Below are 13,713 nucleotides of genomic sequence, written 5' to 3' on the forward strand. Positions count from 1 at the left end.
TCTGAACTTAAGCAAACTATGCATTACAGTCTAAAAGATTAAAAGACCAGAAAAATGATATATGAAACTTTATGTCAGTTTAAAGCAACATTAAAGATATTCTTTGAAAGAAATTATAATTTTTTAGTATAAGAATTTAGCACATCTAACTTTAAATGGTGAAAGTGCAAACCTTTTATTCTTTGAATGTCATTTTATTGAACTCTGCTGGCTACCTGTGATTTCAAAAGAGTTGTCCTTTCTGGTAGGTAGCTTTTTGAAAAACCAGCTAGTTTCTGCTCTATTATTTAGAGATGTAACTTATTAACTTAATATGTTATAGTTTGGGCTGAATTCATGTTTATGTAATTAAGTCATCATTTTAAAAATCTGGTGTTTTTATGTAGTCCCTTCTAGCTAAAAGCATATATGATCATATAGGTGGCATGATTTGAGAATAATGACTCATTTTGTGCTATAGGTTTTTTAAGAAGGAAGTTATTCAAGGAATTCTCATTTCCATAAAACTGTGATAACTCTATATTCTAGAGCTTTTAACAAATTCTGAACTATAATTTTTAAGTCCTTAGTATCTTTCAGGCATTGTTTTAGATGCCTCAGTGTAGTATTTCATTTCTTTCTCACCACTGCCTTGTGAGGTTGGTGTTATTGCTCCAATTTTTCAGTTGAGAAATGAGTCTAAGAAGACTAAATATCTTATCCAAGTCTGGGAAAATCTTGGGATTCAAACCTGAATCTAACCGTCAAATTATTCATTCTTAGGACACATAATAATGTTTGTTTTCTTGTATTAATTTATGTATTGCTACATAGCAAACCCAAATCAGTGGCTTAAAACAACAGTCATTCCTTTTTACCCTTGCACCTGCACCTTGGGCAGGTTTAGGTGGGAAGGCTGGTCTCCGCACCACACGGCCACAGTCAGTGGGGGAAGCCCAACTGGGGTGAAGATCTGCCTCCCAGATGGCTCATTCTCCTTGTTGGCCAGGTGGTACTGGCTGTGGCCTCCTTTCCACAGGGGTCCTTCCACGGGTCAGTGAGGGTCTAAAAATCAGTGTTTCAAAAGACAGAAAGTGGAAGTGGCCAATCTCTGAATGCCTGGGCCCCAAATCTGGTACGGTGACACCTCTCCTATATTCTATTGGCCAAATCACAACCCAGATTCAAGGGAAGAAGTCACAGACCCCATCTCTTAATAAGAGAGTCCCAAATTTCAATGGCCATATTGCAAAACCCTAAATTTCCAGCATGGCAGCGATTTCACTAAATTGTGAAATCTCCCAATTTGTGAATACTCTTATCCTTTTTTGGGTGAAACCTCCAAATGGTAGCTTCTTAGAGGAGAGAAAGATCTTTGGATCTTTCTTTTTCCTACATATTCTTATTGTTACTGAAATTGCTTCTGTAAACAGATTGAGACTTCTGAATTTTAAAACAAATGGGCTCATAAAGGAATTTGTTATTTTAAAGTCTTCTTTTCAGTGTTCATAGCAGATTCTCTCTTTTTTTTAAAGCACTTGATAACTTTGGTTAACTTTCCTTATCACATGGTGACTTCAGTAGTTTCTGAATTCCATTTTAATTAGAGTCTTCTAGAATATCATTAACTGAGTGAGATCTTTTCTGAAGCTACTCTTCTTTGCTTAGCAACAAACTCATATGCAGGTTCCACCTCATGTAAGTAGATTTTTCAGTCTATTTAACAGTTTCAACACATTCTTCTCCCTTTAGAAAGCTGTGATTTTACCAGTTCTGTCATCTGGGAATTTCTCACCAGTTATTTCTTGGGCAAAATTTTCTTATTTTCCTCTGACTTGTCTTCTCTGCTTTGCCCAAATAAAACAAAACAAAAGCCTTCTCTTGGTTGTTTACACTGCTCCATTCCTCTACCCCCAGTGTCCGCAGTCACACAGACACTGCACACATAAGGATACAGACCAGTCCTCATTCCAAAGCAGACATTACTAATCACTGCTCTTTTCCACTGAGCCTGAATATGATCCCACAGCTTTCTCTCTAAAGTATTCCAAGCACTGCTATGGATTCAGAAATTAGACTTACCCGGCTTCCAGGATATGTCCTATTCTGTCGGGAACATTTCTTTTCCAACTATGACAATTAAGTATCTCTCATCTTTCAAATATTGTTCCAAATCCCTTGTTCTAACTGAATAACCCTTCCTGGCTTCTGCATCCATCCTCTGACATACCTGGAATCACAGCTCGTGCCACCTGTAGTGGGGGCTGGTCCCAATTCCTGGGCTCAATAGTAACCTTAACCAGGAAATGTTTAGTATTATTTCTGTCCCAACCCTCTGGGACTCAGGGTCATATTACTCATGCTGCAGTTATGGCCTTGGGTTCTAATCCCAACAGCAGATTTGTACATTGTCCCAGGACCTCAGTCCTCCCTTATGATTAGGGGCTGGGATCTTATTGTTTTTGCCAGACACTTTCTGCTACCTTATTCTCCTTCACAAGTCCCCACTTCAGAAAGGGAACTTTGTGCCCAAGACATTCAGACTCTGTACCTGCCAAAACTCCTTCAATTTTTATCTAAATAAACCTTACTCTTCTGACACTCAGATAAATTAAATACATTTCAGGCCAGGCTTTGCTCACTCACTGGGTAACCCTTCAGATTCTATTAGGCTCCTTGATATCAAATGCTTTCCCTTTCAAAAACCATGCTCTCCCTTGGATCTGGACTCACTCTTCTTATACATGGCGGGACCAGTTCCCCACTGACCACTCCTCTACAGTAGATGGGTGATTTTTAGGTCTGATCCTTCTCAGTCTTTCCCTTTTGGCTAAATTTGAACAGCTCATGCCACACTGGGATATCAGATACAACCTGATTCCAATTATTCCAATCAGCCTTTGTATGTAAACATCCCTTTCACAACTGCAGTGTCTGTAGTTTTTATAGTTGTTTGTCCTGCCTCTTAGATGTGTGAGTCTGAAGAATAAAGACAGCAGCACATACTGTTATTTTTACTCCCTTTCTAACATTCCATACCAACCAATTAGGTGTTTGCTAGTGCACAATGGGTATCTAATAAATACTGCAGTTGATGCTAAGAATAAAACCTGAAGGAGACATTCTGCAGCAAGAAACTCTTTGAATGACACTGTATGTAATAGATCAGATTAAATATTATGAAGGATACGCTTTCAATTTTGCGGTTTCATCTGAGTGAAATTCTATAATACTCTAGGAATAAGACACCTGACATCTGTGCTCTGCTCTTTGTTTTGAGCGTGCCATTTCACAGTCTTTGAAATATTTTGGATTGAAAATGAGATTTCAAGGAAGTATTTCATTAGAAGGGGGGTATTATTCTCTTTGAATTGCATCCAAGCTGCAGTTTTTCATCTTCTTTATTAACTTTCTATCACATAACTCTCTTTTCTAATTATACATTAGCCAACACACTTCAATGTGCTGAATGAATCCTGTTTGGTTTCAACAAAAATAGAAATGGAAGCTAAAGCTTTGAAGAAGTGATGTAAGCCACTGCTACAAGTTTCACATTTATTTAAATAACATGACCATTATGAACAAAACTTAAAAAAAATTGAGTTGAACTTTAAGTTACCCAGTTTATTAGTTGCTTTATGTTTATAAACAGATTATCTTTAATGCCTGAATGCTGGCATTACAGATCTTCTGCAGCTGTTTTGGACAGGAATTCATCAATGCTTAGAGTTCAAAGTTGGTCGCTTTTTGACATTTCCCTACTGTATCAGTGAAATACATATTGCCAGGGATTTCTCAACAAAATGGAACTTTTAGTATTTCAACAAATGTTGATATGCCCAGCCTGATTTTTTTAAACTTTTAAGTTCAAGATACAAGTGCAGGTTTGTTATACAGGTAAACATGTGTCATGGGGGGTTTGTTGTACAGATTATTTCATTATCCAGCTATTAAGCATACTACCCACTCGTTACTTTTCCTGATCTTCTTCCTCCTCCCAGCCTCCACCCCCCGAAAGGCCCCAGTGTGTGTTGTTGCCCTCTATGTGTCCACGTGTTCCAATCATTTAGCTCCTACTTATAAGTGAGAACATGCGGTATTTGGTTTTCTGTTACTGTGTTAGTTTGCTAAGGACGGATTAAAAAAAGAAGAACCTTAGGCTTACTTTATCAAACCTGATTACTTCCTGTTACTCTGTAGAATCACCATTTGCCATTTTAAAAGGTGCTTGTGTGTTTTTACTTTTTTAATTTGCCAATTACCTATTGCTGCATATCAATCTACTTCAAAACTTAGTGGCTTTAAACAACTTATTTATAGAGAAATATGTGACTTTTCCCAAGGCCATGCTAAGAACTTACCTTACAAATGTATTCTGGTACCGAGTATCTGAAACATGTGTACAGATACATGTATATCGTTCCTGCTATTATCTTTAGTAGCTTGTACCTCACTGTCTTCTTTATATGAGATAATGGGCTGTGATGTAATGAGGACCGCCTGGACTCTCTTTACCTCATTTAACCTTCCCAGACTGGAAAGCAAGGGAAGAAGAAACCAGGTAATTTCTGCCCACCTGCTCACTCCTATCCCTTGGGACCTGACCTGTTCCGGGGAGCATGGCTTCACTCTTTCCTCCAGGCTCCTTGTTTTCTGGAGCAGGCCACAGGATGGAAGGTCTCTGGAGGCCCACTACCTCCAATGAGTGGCCAGAAGAATATCTAATTCTGCTATTTAGTATTAGGATGCATGAAGGCATTCTCTTTATCAGGAAAAATGGTGATATTTTGATCTTCTATCTGCAAACTTTTTAGTCTTTTTATCAGAAACTGATTTTCAATTAGTTCAGAACTTGAGAGGGGAAGAAGGGTGCTATTTACTGAGTTATTCTCAGTCTTCAATAACACATAGTAATAATGACAATAATTATTAACACTTGTTGAGGACTTACTATCATACTTGCAATGACACTGGATTATGCTCTTGTTGTCTCACATAATCTAATTATAACAAAGGGAGGTCAAAGAAACTGCAAAACATAAGGGGTGGTTGTGGTAATTTTTAAAGTCAGCTACTATTTATTCCTCCCTTCCCCATATGCACATACCTCTTCTCACATTAATAAATGGGGTCTAATTCTCCCCACCTTGAATCTAGACTAGCCTGATAACTTGCACTGATGACAGAACGCAGCAAAATAAACATTCTGGGACTTCCAAGCCCAGGCCTTAAGAGGATGAACAGCTTCCACTTCCTTTCTCTGAGGAAGCCAATCCCCTATAATGACTCTTGGGCTGGACCCCTGAAAGATGAGAGAAAAGCTGGAGACGGAGAGAAGACCCTCATGGAGGAGAACTGGGTTGCCAGACATGTAAATGAAGCCTACTGGGACCTTCTAGCCTGGCCAAGTCTAGGCTTAGCTGAAAGCAGCTGAATGAGTGACTCAATTCAATACTCCGTGGAACAGAAGAACCACCCGGCCAAGCCTTGCCCAAAATACCAACCACAGAATTGTGAGAAAGAAATCATTATTGTTTTAAGCCACTCAGGTGTTGGGTGGGTAGATACATAGTAATAGATAACTGAAAGAGAAATAAAATAGAAACCTTCACACACTGTTTCGAATAGCAAATGGTATGATTGCTCTGATATACACTGCTTACAGAATAATTTTAAAAGATCTGTAAGCTGATTTTTTAAACTGCAAAATCATATGTATAGTTTACCTTTATAGTCCAAGTCATCCTTTCTTCCAAATGTCATTTTAAATGAGCCACCTTCAAGGGCAAACAATATCACCTCCAGACATCAGTTTCACTTCTATTCAAAGTGACAAAAGCTTTCTGCTGAATGATAAAGACTATTTCTTTCTATTCCCTGTGGAGATCTCATCATTACTCTGCCTCATATTTGATTATCATGCAGAATAGTTTCCATGCCCTGGCTCTATTCATTATCTGGGGAGCCATACTAACCCCTCATTCTGACCCCCTCCACACCCCGAGTTGGTTTACATAACCCTCCTTGGTGCTCCTTTAATGCTGTGTTTATATCATTAGCACAGTGCTCATCACATATACATTATTTATGGAAATACCATAAGAGCAGAGCCATAGTCTGTTTTGTTCACTTTTCTGTATGCTAAGCACCATAACAGCACTCCATATAGAGTAGTTGCTTCATGAATATGTACTGCTTGAGTGAGTGAATGTGTCTGCTTCTCCCTGGCTAGATACTATCTCTTGGTGTTGATTATTCATTATCTCTTCCTTCCATTATCTATCTCCTTAGTACTGCAGGGGCTAAAAACCTGAGGTTTCTAGACTTGCTTGTTGCCAGGGTCCAAACTCAATTCTGGTTCTATCAAAGGGATGCACCTGCATAAGATCTGGAGGACAAAGTTCCTTCACCAGCAGTCATAGCGGCTAACATGCAGGTTTCAACAAATGTGTTTCTGCAGAGGCTGAGCAGCTACCCAGTACTCAGGGTCAGCTGTGATACCGGCAATGGCTTCTACAGTTTCCTACCCTCTGGGTGGTGGCTTTGACAATATGAAGTAAATACCCAGTGGTGCCCCTGACTTTTGCTCCTCCAACTCCTATAATGATTTTTGGAAGCACCTAATTCCATGAAAGATCTGGGGTAGTTTGTATTTTACTATAGCCATGTGCCACATAATGACATTCCAGTTAAGAATAAACCACGTATGTAACAGTGGTCCCATAAGATTATAATACTGTATTTTTACAGTACCTTTATTATGTTTATTTATTGAGATGGAGTCTCTGTCACCTAGGCTGGAGTGCAGTGGTGTGATCTCAGCTCACTGCTGCCTCTGCCCCTCAGGCTCAAGCATTTCTCCTGCCTCAGCCTCCCACGTAGCTGGGATTACAGGCACCCACCACCACACTCAGCTAATTTTTATATTTTTAGTAGAGACGGGGTTTCACCATGCTGGCCAGGCTGGTCTCGAATTCCTGACCTCAAGTGATCCACCCATCTTGGCCTCCCAAAGTGCTGGGATTACAGGCTTGAGTCACTGCATCCAGGCAACAGTACCTTTACTATGTTTAGGTATGTCTAGATACACAAATACCCTTCTGTTACAATTGCCTATTCAGTATTCAGTACAATAACATGCTATACAGGTTTGTAGGCTAGAAGCAGAAGGCTTTACCATATGGCCTGTGTATAGTAGACGGTATCATCTAGGTTTGTGTGAGTACACTCTACGATGTTCATACAATGACAAAATTGACTAATGACACATTTCCCAGAACATATCCCTGTCATTAAGCAATGCATAACTGTACTGAGTTCTAATTTATATGCCTCTATAGACTGCATTCCTTGAGGGCAGGACATATTTATATTGGCTTAAACATACTTGCACAATGTCTGGATCATGGTAGACTGTAATAAAGATAATAATAAAATAGCAAACATTTATTTAATATTTACTACATGCCCAGCACTGTCCTAAGTGCTTTACATCTATTAGCTTCTGTAATCTACTCAACAACTCTGTGAGACAGGGGATGTCATTGACTTCTTCTACAAATTGGGAAATTGAAAACAAGGAAGTTAAGCAACTTGCTCAAGAAATCATAGCATTATATAGTGGATTGAGAATTTAAATGCAAGAAACCTGGCTCCCAAGTCTAGCTATATGTATCTGTATCCAATAATTTCTCTGCTTGAATAACGTCTGCTTCAGGACTTAGAAGATACAACCACTAACATTTTAGAACTCATTTACTATAAGTGTCCTATGTGCATTTATCATAATATAGCAACTCAGTATATTCCCCTTGACAACTTAGTTTTTAAAGATGGTCTTGTATCAAAATGGCTGTGTATATGTGTGTGTGTGTGTGTGTGTACATATACACACATATACACTTTTTGCAGTATTTTTTTTTCCACTACTCATAATGACAATAAAAAGGGAGCCACAGAAATAATCAGGATAGTAGGAAAAGTAAGAAGAATAATGGTGAAGAATACTGATAGGTTTCATGTGAATTTCTCAATGCAGATATTTCTGCCTTTTGGGTGGGGAAGCAAGTTCAAACAATTGATCACTAGTTGTAGCAAATGAACCCATGTACACACATAAAGGGAAAACATGTTTCTTGCTGTTACTTCCACTGTAATGGAGAACAAACTTTCCTATGGAGACTCCAAATGCATGAAGAGTCTGGGAAGATGCAAAGCCATGCAGACAAAAGAAAACCAAGTGGTAATGGTATGATCACCTGATCAACACTGTGGACAAGAGTTCACGACTCTCAATAATGACCAGCACAGAAATCTGAGTGGACAGAAAAATGCATTAAGTGTTTGAATATCTTTTTCTCCACTTCAGCTATCTTTTTGCATGCAGAGGGTAATGCACTAGTGTAGGATGCTGTCAATTACTCCTTAGGGGAGGAGAAGTGTCTTAATCTGATGGCTGCAGTTGGAAGGAAAATCTGACCACGATAGCCCAGCCTCTGCTTCCTCTCTTGTAAAATTGCCATTCTCCTCTACTTCTCCATGTGTTAAGGTTTAAAGGGATCTACTCTGTCCACGAGCCAGGAAGAGTGGTCTGTGCTCTGCCCACTGCTAACAGTGACTGGGGGTGAAGCCTGTCTAATTCTTGGGTTCAATATTGGGGAAGTACCTTGCCCAGAGTTAAAACCATATTCTCCAATAAAAGTCCGTATCTTTTACCTGCAATTCCAAAAATCTTCAAAGCTTTGAAAATAAAAGATTTCCTCCAATCCATCTGGTAGCAAAACCTGAAGTGACCTGAGTCCTTGATGGCCAAACCTGACCTTGACTGACATGAAGCTACTTATAATCTGCATCACTCCACTTGGAGCTTTGCTATCTGATACAACAGCCCCATGAGTCTACTTAGATTTAAATCCATTAAAATTATATAAAATTAAAAATTCATATTCTTAGTCATACTAGCCACATTTCAAATGCTCAATAGCCCTATGTGGCTAGTGCTACCATATCAGATAGACATGTCCAGCATCACAGAAAGTTCTGTATAACACTGGCTTAGACTGAACTCATGTTTCCTTATACACCTATTCATATCTGACATGGGTTGTTACCCCAGGCCCCACATATTAGACAGTATATAAGTATTTTTCCTCAAAATCTGAAAAAAGAGATTCCAAAATCACATCTGGCCCAGATGATCACAGACAATGGATTGTGGACCTGCATAATTTTCATCAGTAATAAAAGTGATATTTTGGTTTTCCTTCTGTGTTAAGACTGTACCTTCCTGTAAACTGATAAAGAATGAAGACAGAGAAGAGGAGGACCTTTACACTCTAATAACAGGAAGAGAATCTGGCAGGTTCCTCTCATCTCCATATGCATGGGCTATTTAGGCTAATCACAGTAAAGGATTCTATGTGGGTTTTAAAATAATCTTTCCAAGGAGCTATAAGTGCTGTTCTGGCAGAAGTACAGTAGCTAAATGACTAGAAAACTTCCAAGGATTGATGAAGATGTCACAGATGGAATTTCTATGTTGGGTGGGAGGTGGAACTAGATGAAGTCCAAGGCCCATCCATTTAAGAAAATCTGGGATAATGCTATCACCTCCCCCACATGGGTCCTTCTCCAGCATCTTCCACATGGTGGGGACTAGTCAGAGGCAGATACACTTCTGGACAAGAATGTGTCAATTGGAATCCAGCACATTCTGAAATTTCCTTGAATGCCTGGGGCTACCTCTTGGTGGGAGCAAAGTGGGTCAGCATAGCCATGTTCCCTGCCAGCTGTTCATACTCTTTAAGTCCGACAGTCAGAAGATGCTGGACAGTGCTTATGCCCCCATCTGGATTGTCTTGTCCACGTGGTGTGAGATATTTCACAGAGATCTGTCAAGAGCCTAGGCTGGATAAAATAATATCAAGAGAAGTGTTTTCAGGGTCCTCTAGGCTCTACTCTGTTTTGCTCTGCCATATTAATTCAGGCAAGTGGTATAATTTGATACAGCCTCAGTAATCTCATCTGTAGAACAGATGGAATACCCCTGGTCCACTACCCAGAGGGTTGTTTGAGGATAGAAATCAAAATTAATATAATGAACTAATACATGGGAAAGTAATTTTTTCATTCTAAAGAAATTTTATGGCCGGGTGTAGTGGTTCATGCCTGTATAATTCCAGCACTTTGGGAGGCTGAGGCAGGTGGATCACCTGAGGTCAGGAGTTCGAGACCAGCGTGGCCAATATGACGAAACCCTGTTGCTACTAAAAGTACAAAAATTAGCCCGTCGTGATGGTGGGCACCTGTAATCCCAGCTACTCAGGAGGCTGAGGCAGGAGAATAGCTTGAACCCGAGAGGCAGAGGTTGCAGTGAGCCGAGATTGCGCCACTGCACTCCAGCCTGGGTGACAAGAGCGAGACTTCATCTCAAAAAAAAAAAATATTCTATTCATTCTATTATCTATTCCATTCTATTATCTTCGTTACTGATGGGGAAATTCCATGCAAGCCTTGTACAGCATTACCTATTAAAACAATACTCCAAGCAAAATCCTTGCTGGGTTCTGAGTATTGCTATGAGTTCAACACAAAGCAGCTTTTATTTAGAACATAAATTGGATTTCCTCTTGTAAAGGAAAGCATGAGATAATGTTCTCTGTCTTAATTTGACAGTAGAGAGGCTCTTCAGTATTGGCCAAGAATCTAATATTGGATCGTACCAAAACACAAGCATTTGCTTTCTAAATTGCATCCATAAAGATCACACGGTCAAGTGCTGCCTCTGACAGAGCATTTACCAAGATTTTAAGGCTTCACATTCAGATCATTAAAAATGCCCATCTGTCTTTTCTATTTAATATGCCATCAGCTCTCCGATTTGGATAAAATCTGAGATCCTGCCCCTATTGAAACTTCCCAGGTAAGCTTCACGTTTGTTTTGTTTGTTAAGATCCTTGTGGAAGCTGTCCAGCTCAAACCTTAGCCAAGGGGCATGACTGGCTCCTCCCTCCTGTTTGCTTTCCTAGGGTTAATCTATGCTAAAGCTTTTATTTCAAGAAACTAGAGAATTTGAAGAATCATATAGACAGGCTTAAAAAATGACATTAACCTTGAGTACTAACTCAATATTAAGCTGATAGTATAAATTCACTATCGTTTTTATCTTAGAAATTGCAAATCTAGACAGCAAGAAAAAATTACACATATTAACAGAATTTTTATTGTATTTTAGAAGCAGCATGTTTAAAGGAAAAGAGTGATTTAGCTAGCTTCACGTCAGCAGCAGACCGAAACACATTTCATATGACTTTATTTTAAAGCTCAGAACTAAAAATGTCTAACATTTAAACATTTTCTACCAAAATTCTCTCACTTAAAAATGTTCTAGCAATATTTTAAGAAGTAATCCTGAACACTTAAGTTGCAAATTTCCTTAAATAGGCTGAATATCTCCATTTCTTTTTTCCTTTAAATCCAGATTTAGGTACAAATACTAGAAGACATCTTCGAGATAGAATGATTTTTTTTGAGTGTACTGTATCATCCTAAAAGCCTCCTTAAGTTCTTTGAAAGTGAGCTGTAAACTGATAAAAGGACAGTCGTGCCGTCCCCCCAAAGTATATCGTTTTTCTAATACGAATTAGTGCATGTTATCTTTTTGATTCTCTCCCCAACTCCTTCTCATAATGTAAGCTTTACCTCAGACTTCTGCTAGTGCTATTTTTTCCGAAATGGTAATTTTCTAAGAAGTTACTTTTGTGGGTCTTCTCCGAAAGCTTTTTCAAGAAACCAGAACCTTGGGTTTTCAAATGAGAATTATATCCAACGATCGTTTGAATGTGGACGTTTCTCCTTGACTTTTCTCGACCCAAAGGCTTGTTAGAGTGCAGAAAATGATAATTCTCAAACCTCTCACCTCTGTCAGTCTCCTATAGACTCATAGCCAAACATTTTTTTTTCCTAGAAAAGAGCAATTCCTGCAGTTTTATCCAGCCCCAGTCAAATACATCCTTCCTTCCCCAACCCCCCACTTACTGGAGATGAAATCTAACGTTGAGGACTAAGGACTGGAAGGTAGCGATGAGCCAGGATTTGACCGCCCAGCGTTCAACCTCTGTGGTTGTGAATGCAACAAGAAATCAACAAGTTTTCAGGAAGTGCCTACCAGGTGCCTTAAGCGGGAACATCACTGAGTAGGCTAGGTTCTAGATACAGGAGACCAAGCCCTGTGACCCATCGGAGAAGATGAGCTCATCCTGCGCGCTCCACCGCGAAGCCTGTTCCGGGACCCACAGAGCGTGTCCCCCTCGACCTCCGGTTCACAAAAGTCTGACTGGCCTCTGCAAAGGGCACCATCGCACCTGCAGGAGGAGAGGCTCAAGGAACTCACCTCGCCTCAGCTGGAAAAACTGGCCAAGGAAAGAGCCCCGCACTCAGGAACCGGCCTCGGGGAGGAGAGCTACTGTTTGCGTTTGCGGTCATCTCGGAGAAGAAACCGCTTAAAAAAGGGCGGGGGAAAGGAGGTGGTGGTAGCGGCGGCAGAATAGTGCTTCCAGGAGGGCCGGCTAATGCCTCGCATGTTTCTCGGATTGACCCGGGGGAATAACCCTGGGTGGAGAATGGGTGTCCTAATAGAAGTGAGCAGACAAAACCGACCAGCGAAGGGAGAAGAAAAGTGATTCAAATTAAATTCCCACGCGCTCAGGGCGGCCACGGCTTTAGCTGGAGAAAGGGAGTGCAGGGCGCACCGGGCTGTAGGGCGGACACACACTCTCCCGCTCCCGCAGCGCGGACGGACAGAAGGACGGACGGGCAAACCCCAGCGAGGGACGTACCTTCAGGGTTGGCGCTAATGAAGACCCGGACGCTGCGGCCGGCGGGCACGAGGTGAGAGGGCAGGGCTGTGAGGTTACCAGAGAAAGCTGCCCGCCGGAGCGCAGAGTCTCGGGGACAGGGCAGCTTGGTGCCCGCGCCTGCCGGCCACATTGCCCTCTGGGAGGAACAGCCACTGCCGCCGCCGCCACCTCCTGCTCCTCGGGTTCCTGCCCGCGGCTCCGCGGAACTGCCGGGTCGATCTCTGCAGGCAGCGCGGCTCAGAGTCGCTCCGAGCCCGAAGCGCCACTGGCGAGCTCAGTGGCGCACAGCACCCGCCGGCGACGAGCTGCCATACGGACCCTCGGGCCCCTGTCGCAGAGGTCTCTTGCCCCTCTGGGCCTCCGCCTTTGCCCGCTGCCAGGGCTCAGAGCAGCAGCCAGCTGGAGCGGGAGGTCAGCGTGGCGGCGGCTACGCGCGCAGCGCCCGTTTGCGCCGGGAAGCGCCGGCGGCCATCTCCCCGCCCGCGCCCACCGTGGGAGGAGGGGGCCGCCAGGCGGCAGGGGCCGTGCGAGCGAGGAGAGCAGATGAAACTTTATGTACGAGAAGGCGTCCCGACTTTATCCGAGTCCGCCTCTCTCGGGCACAGAAATAACCTGCGGCTTAGAGGACCGCGGGGCTTGGGCGCGGGGGCCTCGGGAGTGCGCAGGGGTCTCCCACGCTCCTCTGTGGACAGCCGAGGGCTCCTGGCTGCCTCCGTGGTGGAGGACAAGAAATCAATTAGCCTGAGATTTCTATTACGCCCCCTCCAACTCTCCTAAAGGTCACACGAGCCCTGAGAATGTTCGGGAATCCACACGCGCGGGCGTCTGCGCGTCTCTGCCCAAGTGTAGGGAATCCAGTCTCAAAGTTCGACGCACA

General features: G+C 42.0%; 1 protein-coding gene across 1 annotated transcript in view; it reads right to left on the reverse strand.

The window, feature by feature from the left end:
• NWD2 (NACHT and WD repeat domain containing 2) overlaps positions 1–12,966 on the reverse strand; it is a 208,272-nt gene extending 195,306 nt beyond the window's left edge. The window contains exon 1 of the mRNA XM_011949136.1: positions 12,816–12,966. Coding sequence (XP_011804526.1) covers positions 12,816–12,966 — 151 coding nt within the window. The remainder of the gene's footprint in view (positions 1–12,815) is intronic.
• Positions 12,967–13,713: the final 747 nt, after the last annotated feature.

The sequence above is a fragment of the Colobus angolensis genome, unplaced genomic scaffold (assembly GCF_000951035.1).
Source record: "Colobus angolensis palliatus isolate OR3802 unplaced genomic scaffold, Cang.pa_1.0 Scaffold29, whole genome shotgun sequence".
NCBI lineage: Eukaryota > Metazoa > Chordata > Mammalia > Primates > Cercopithecidae > Colobus > Colobus angolensis.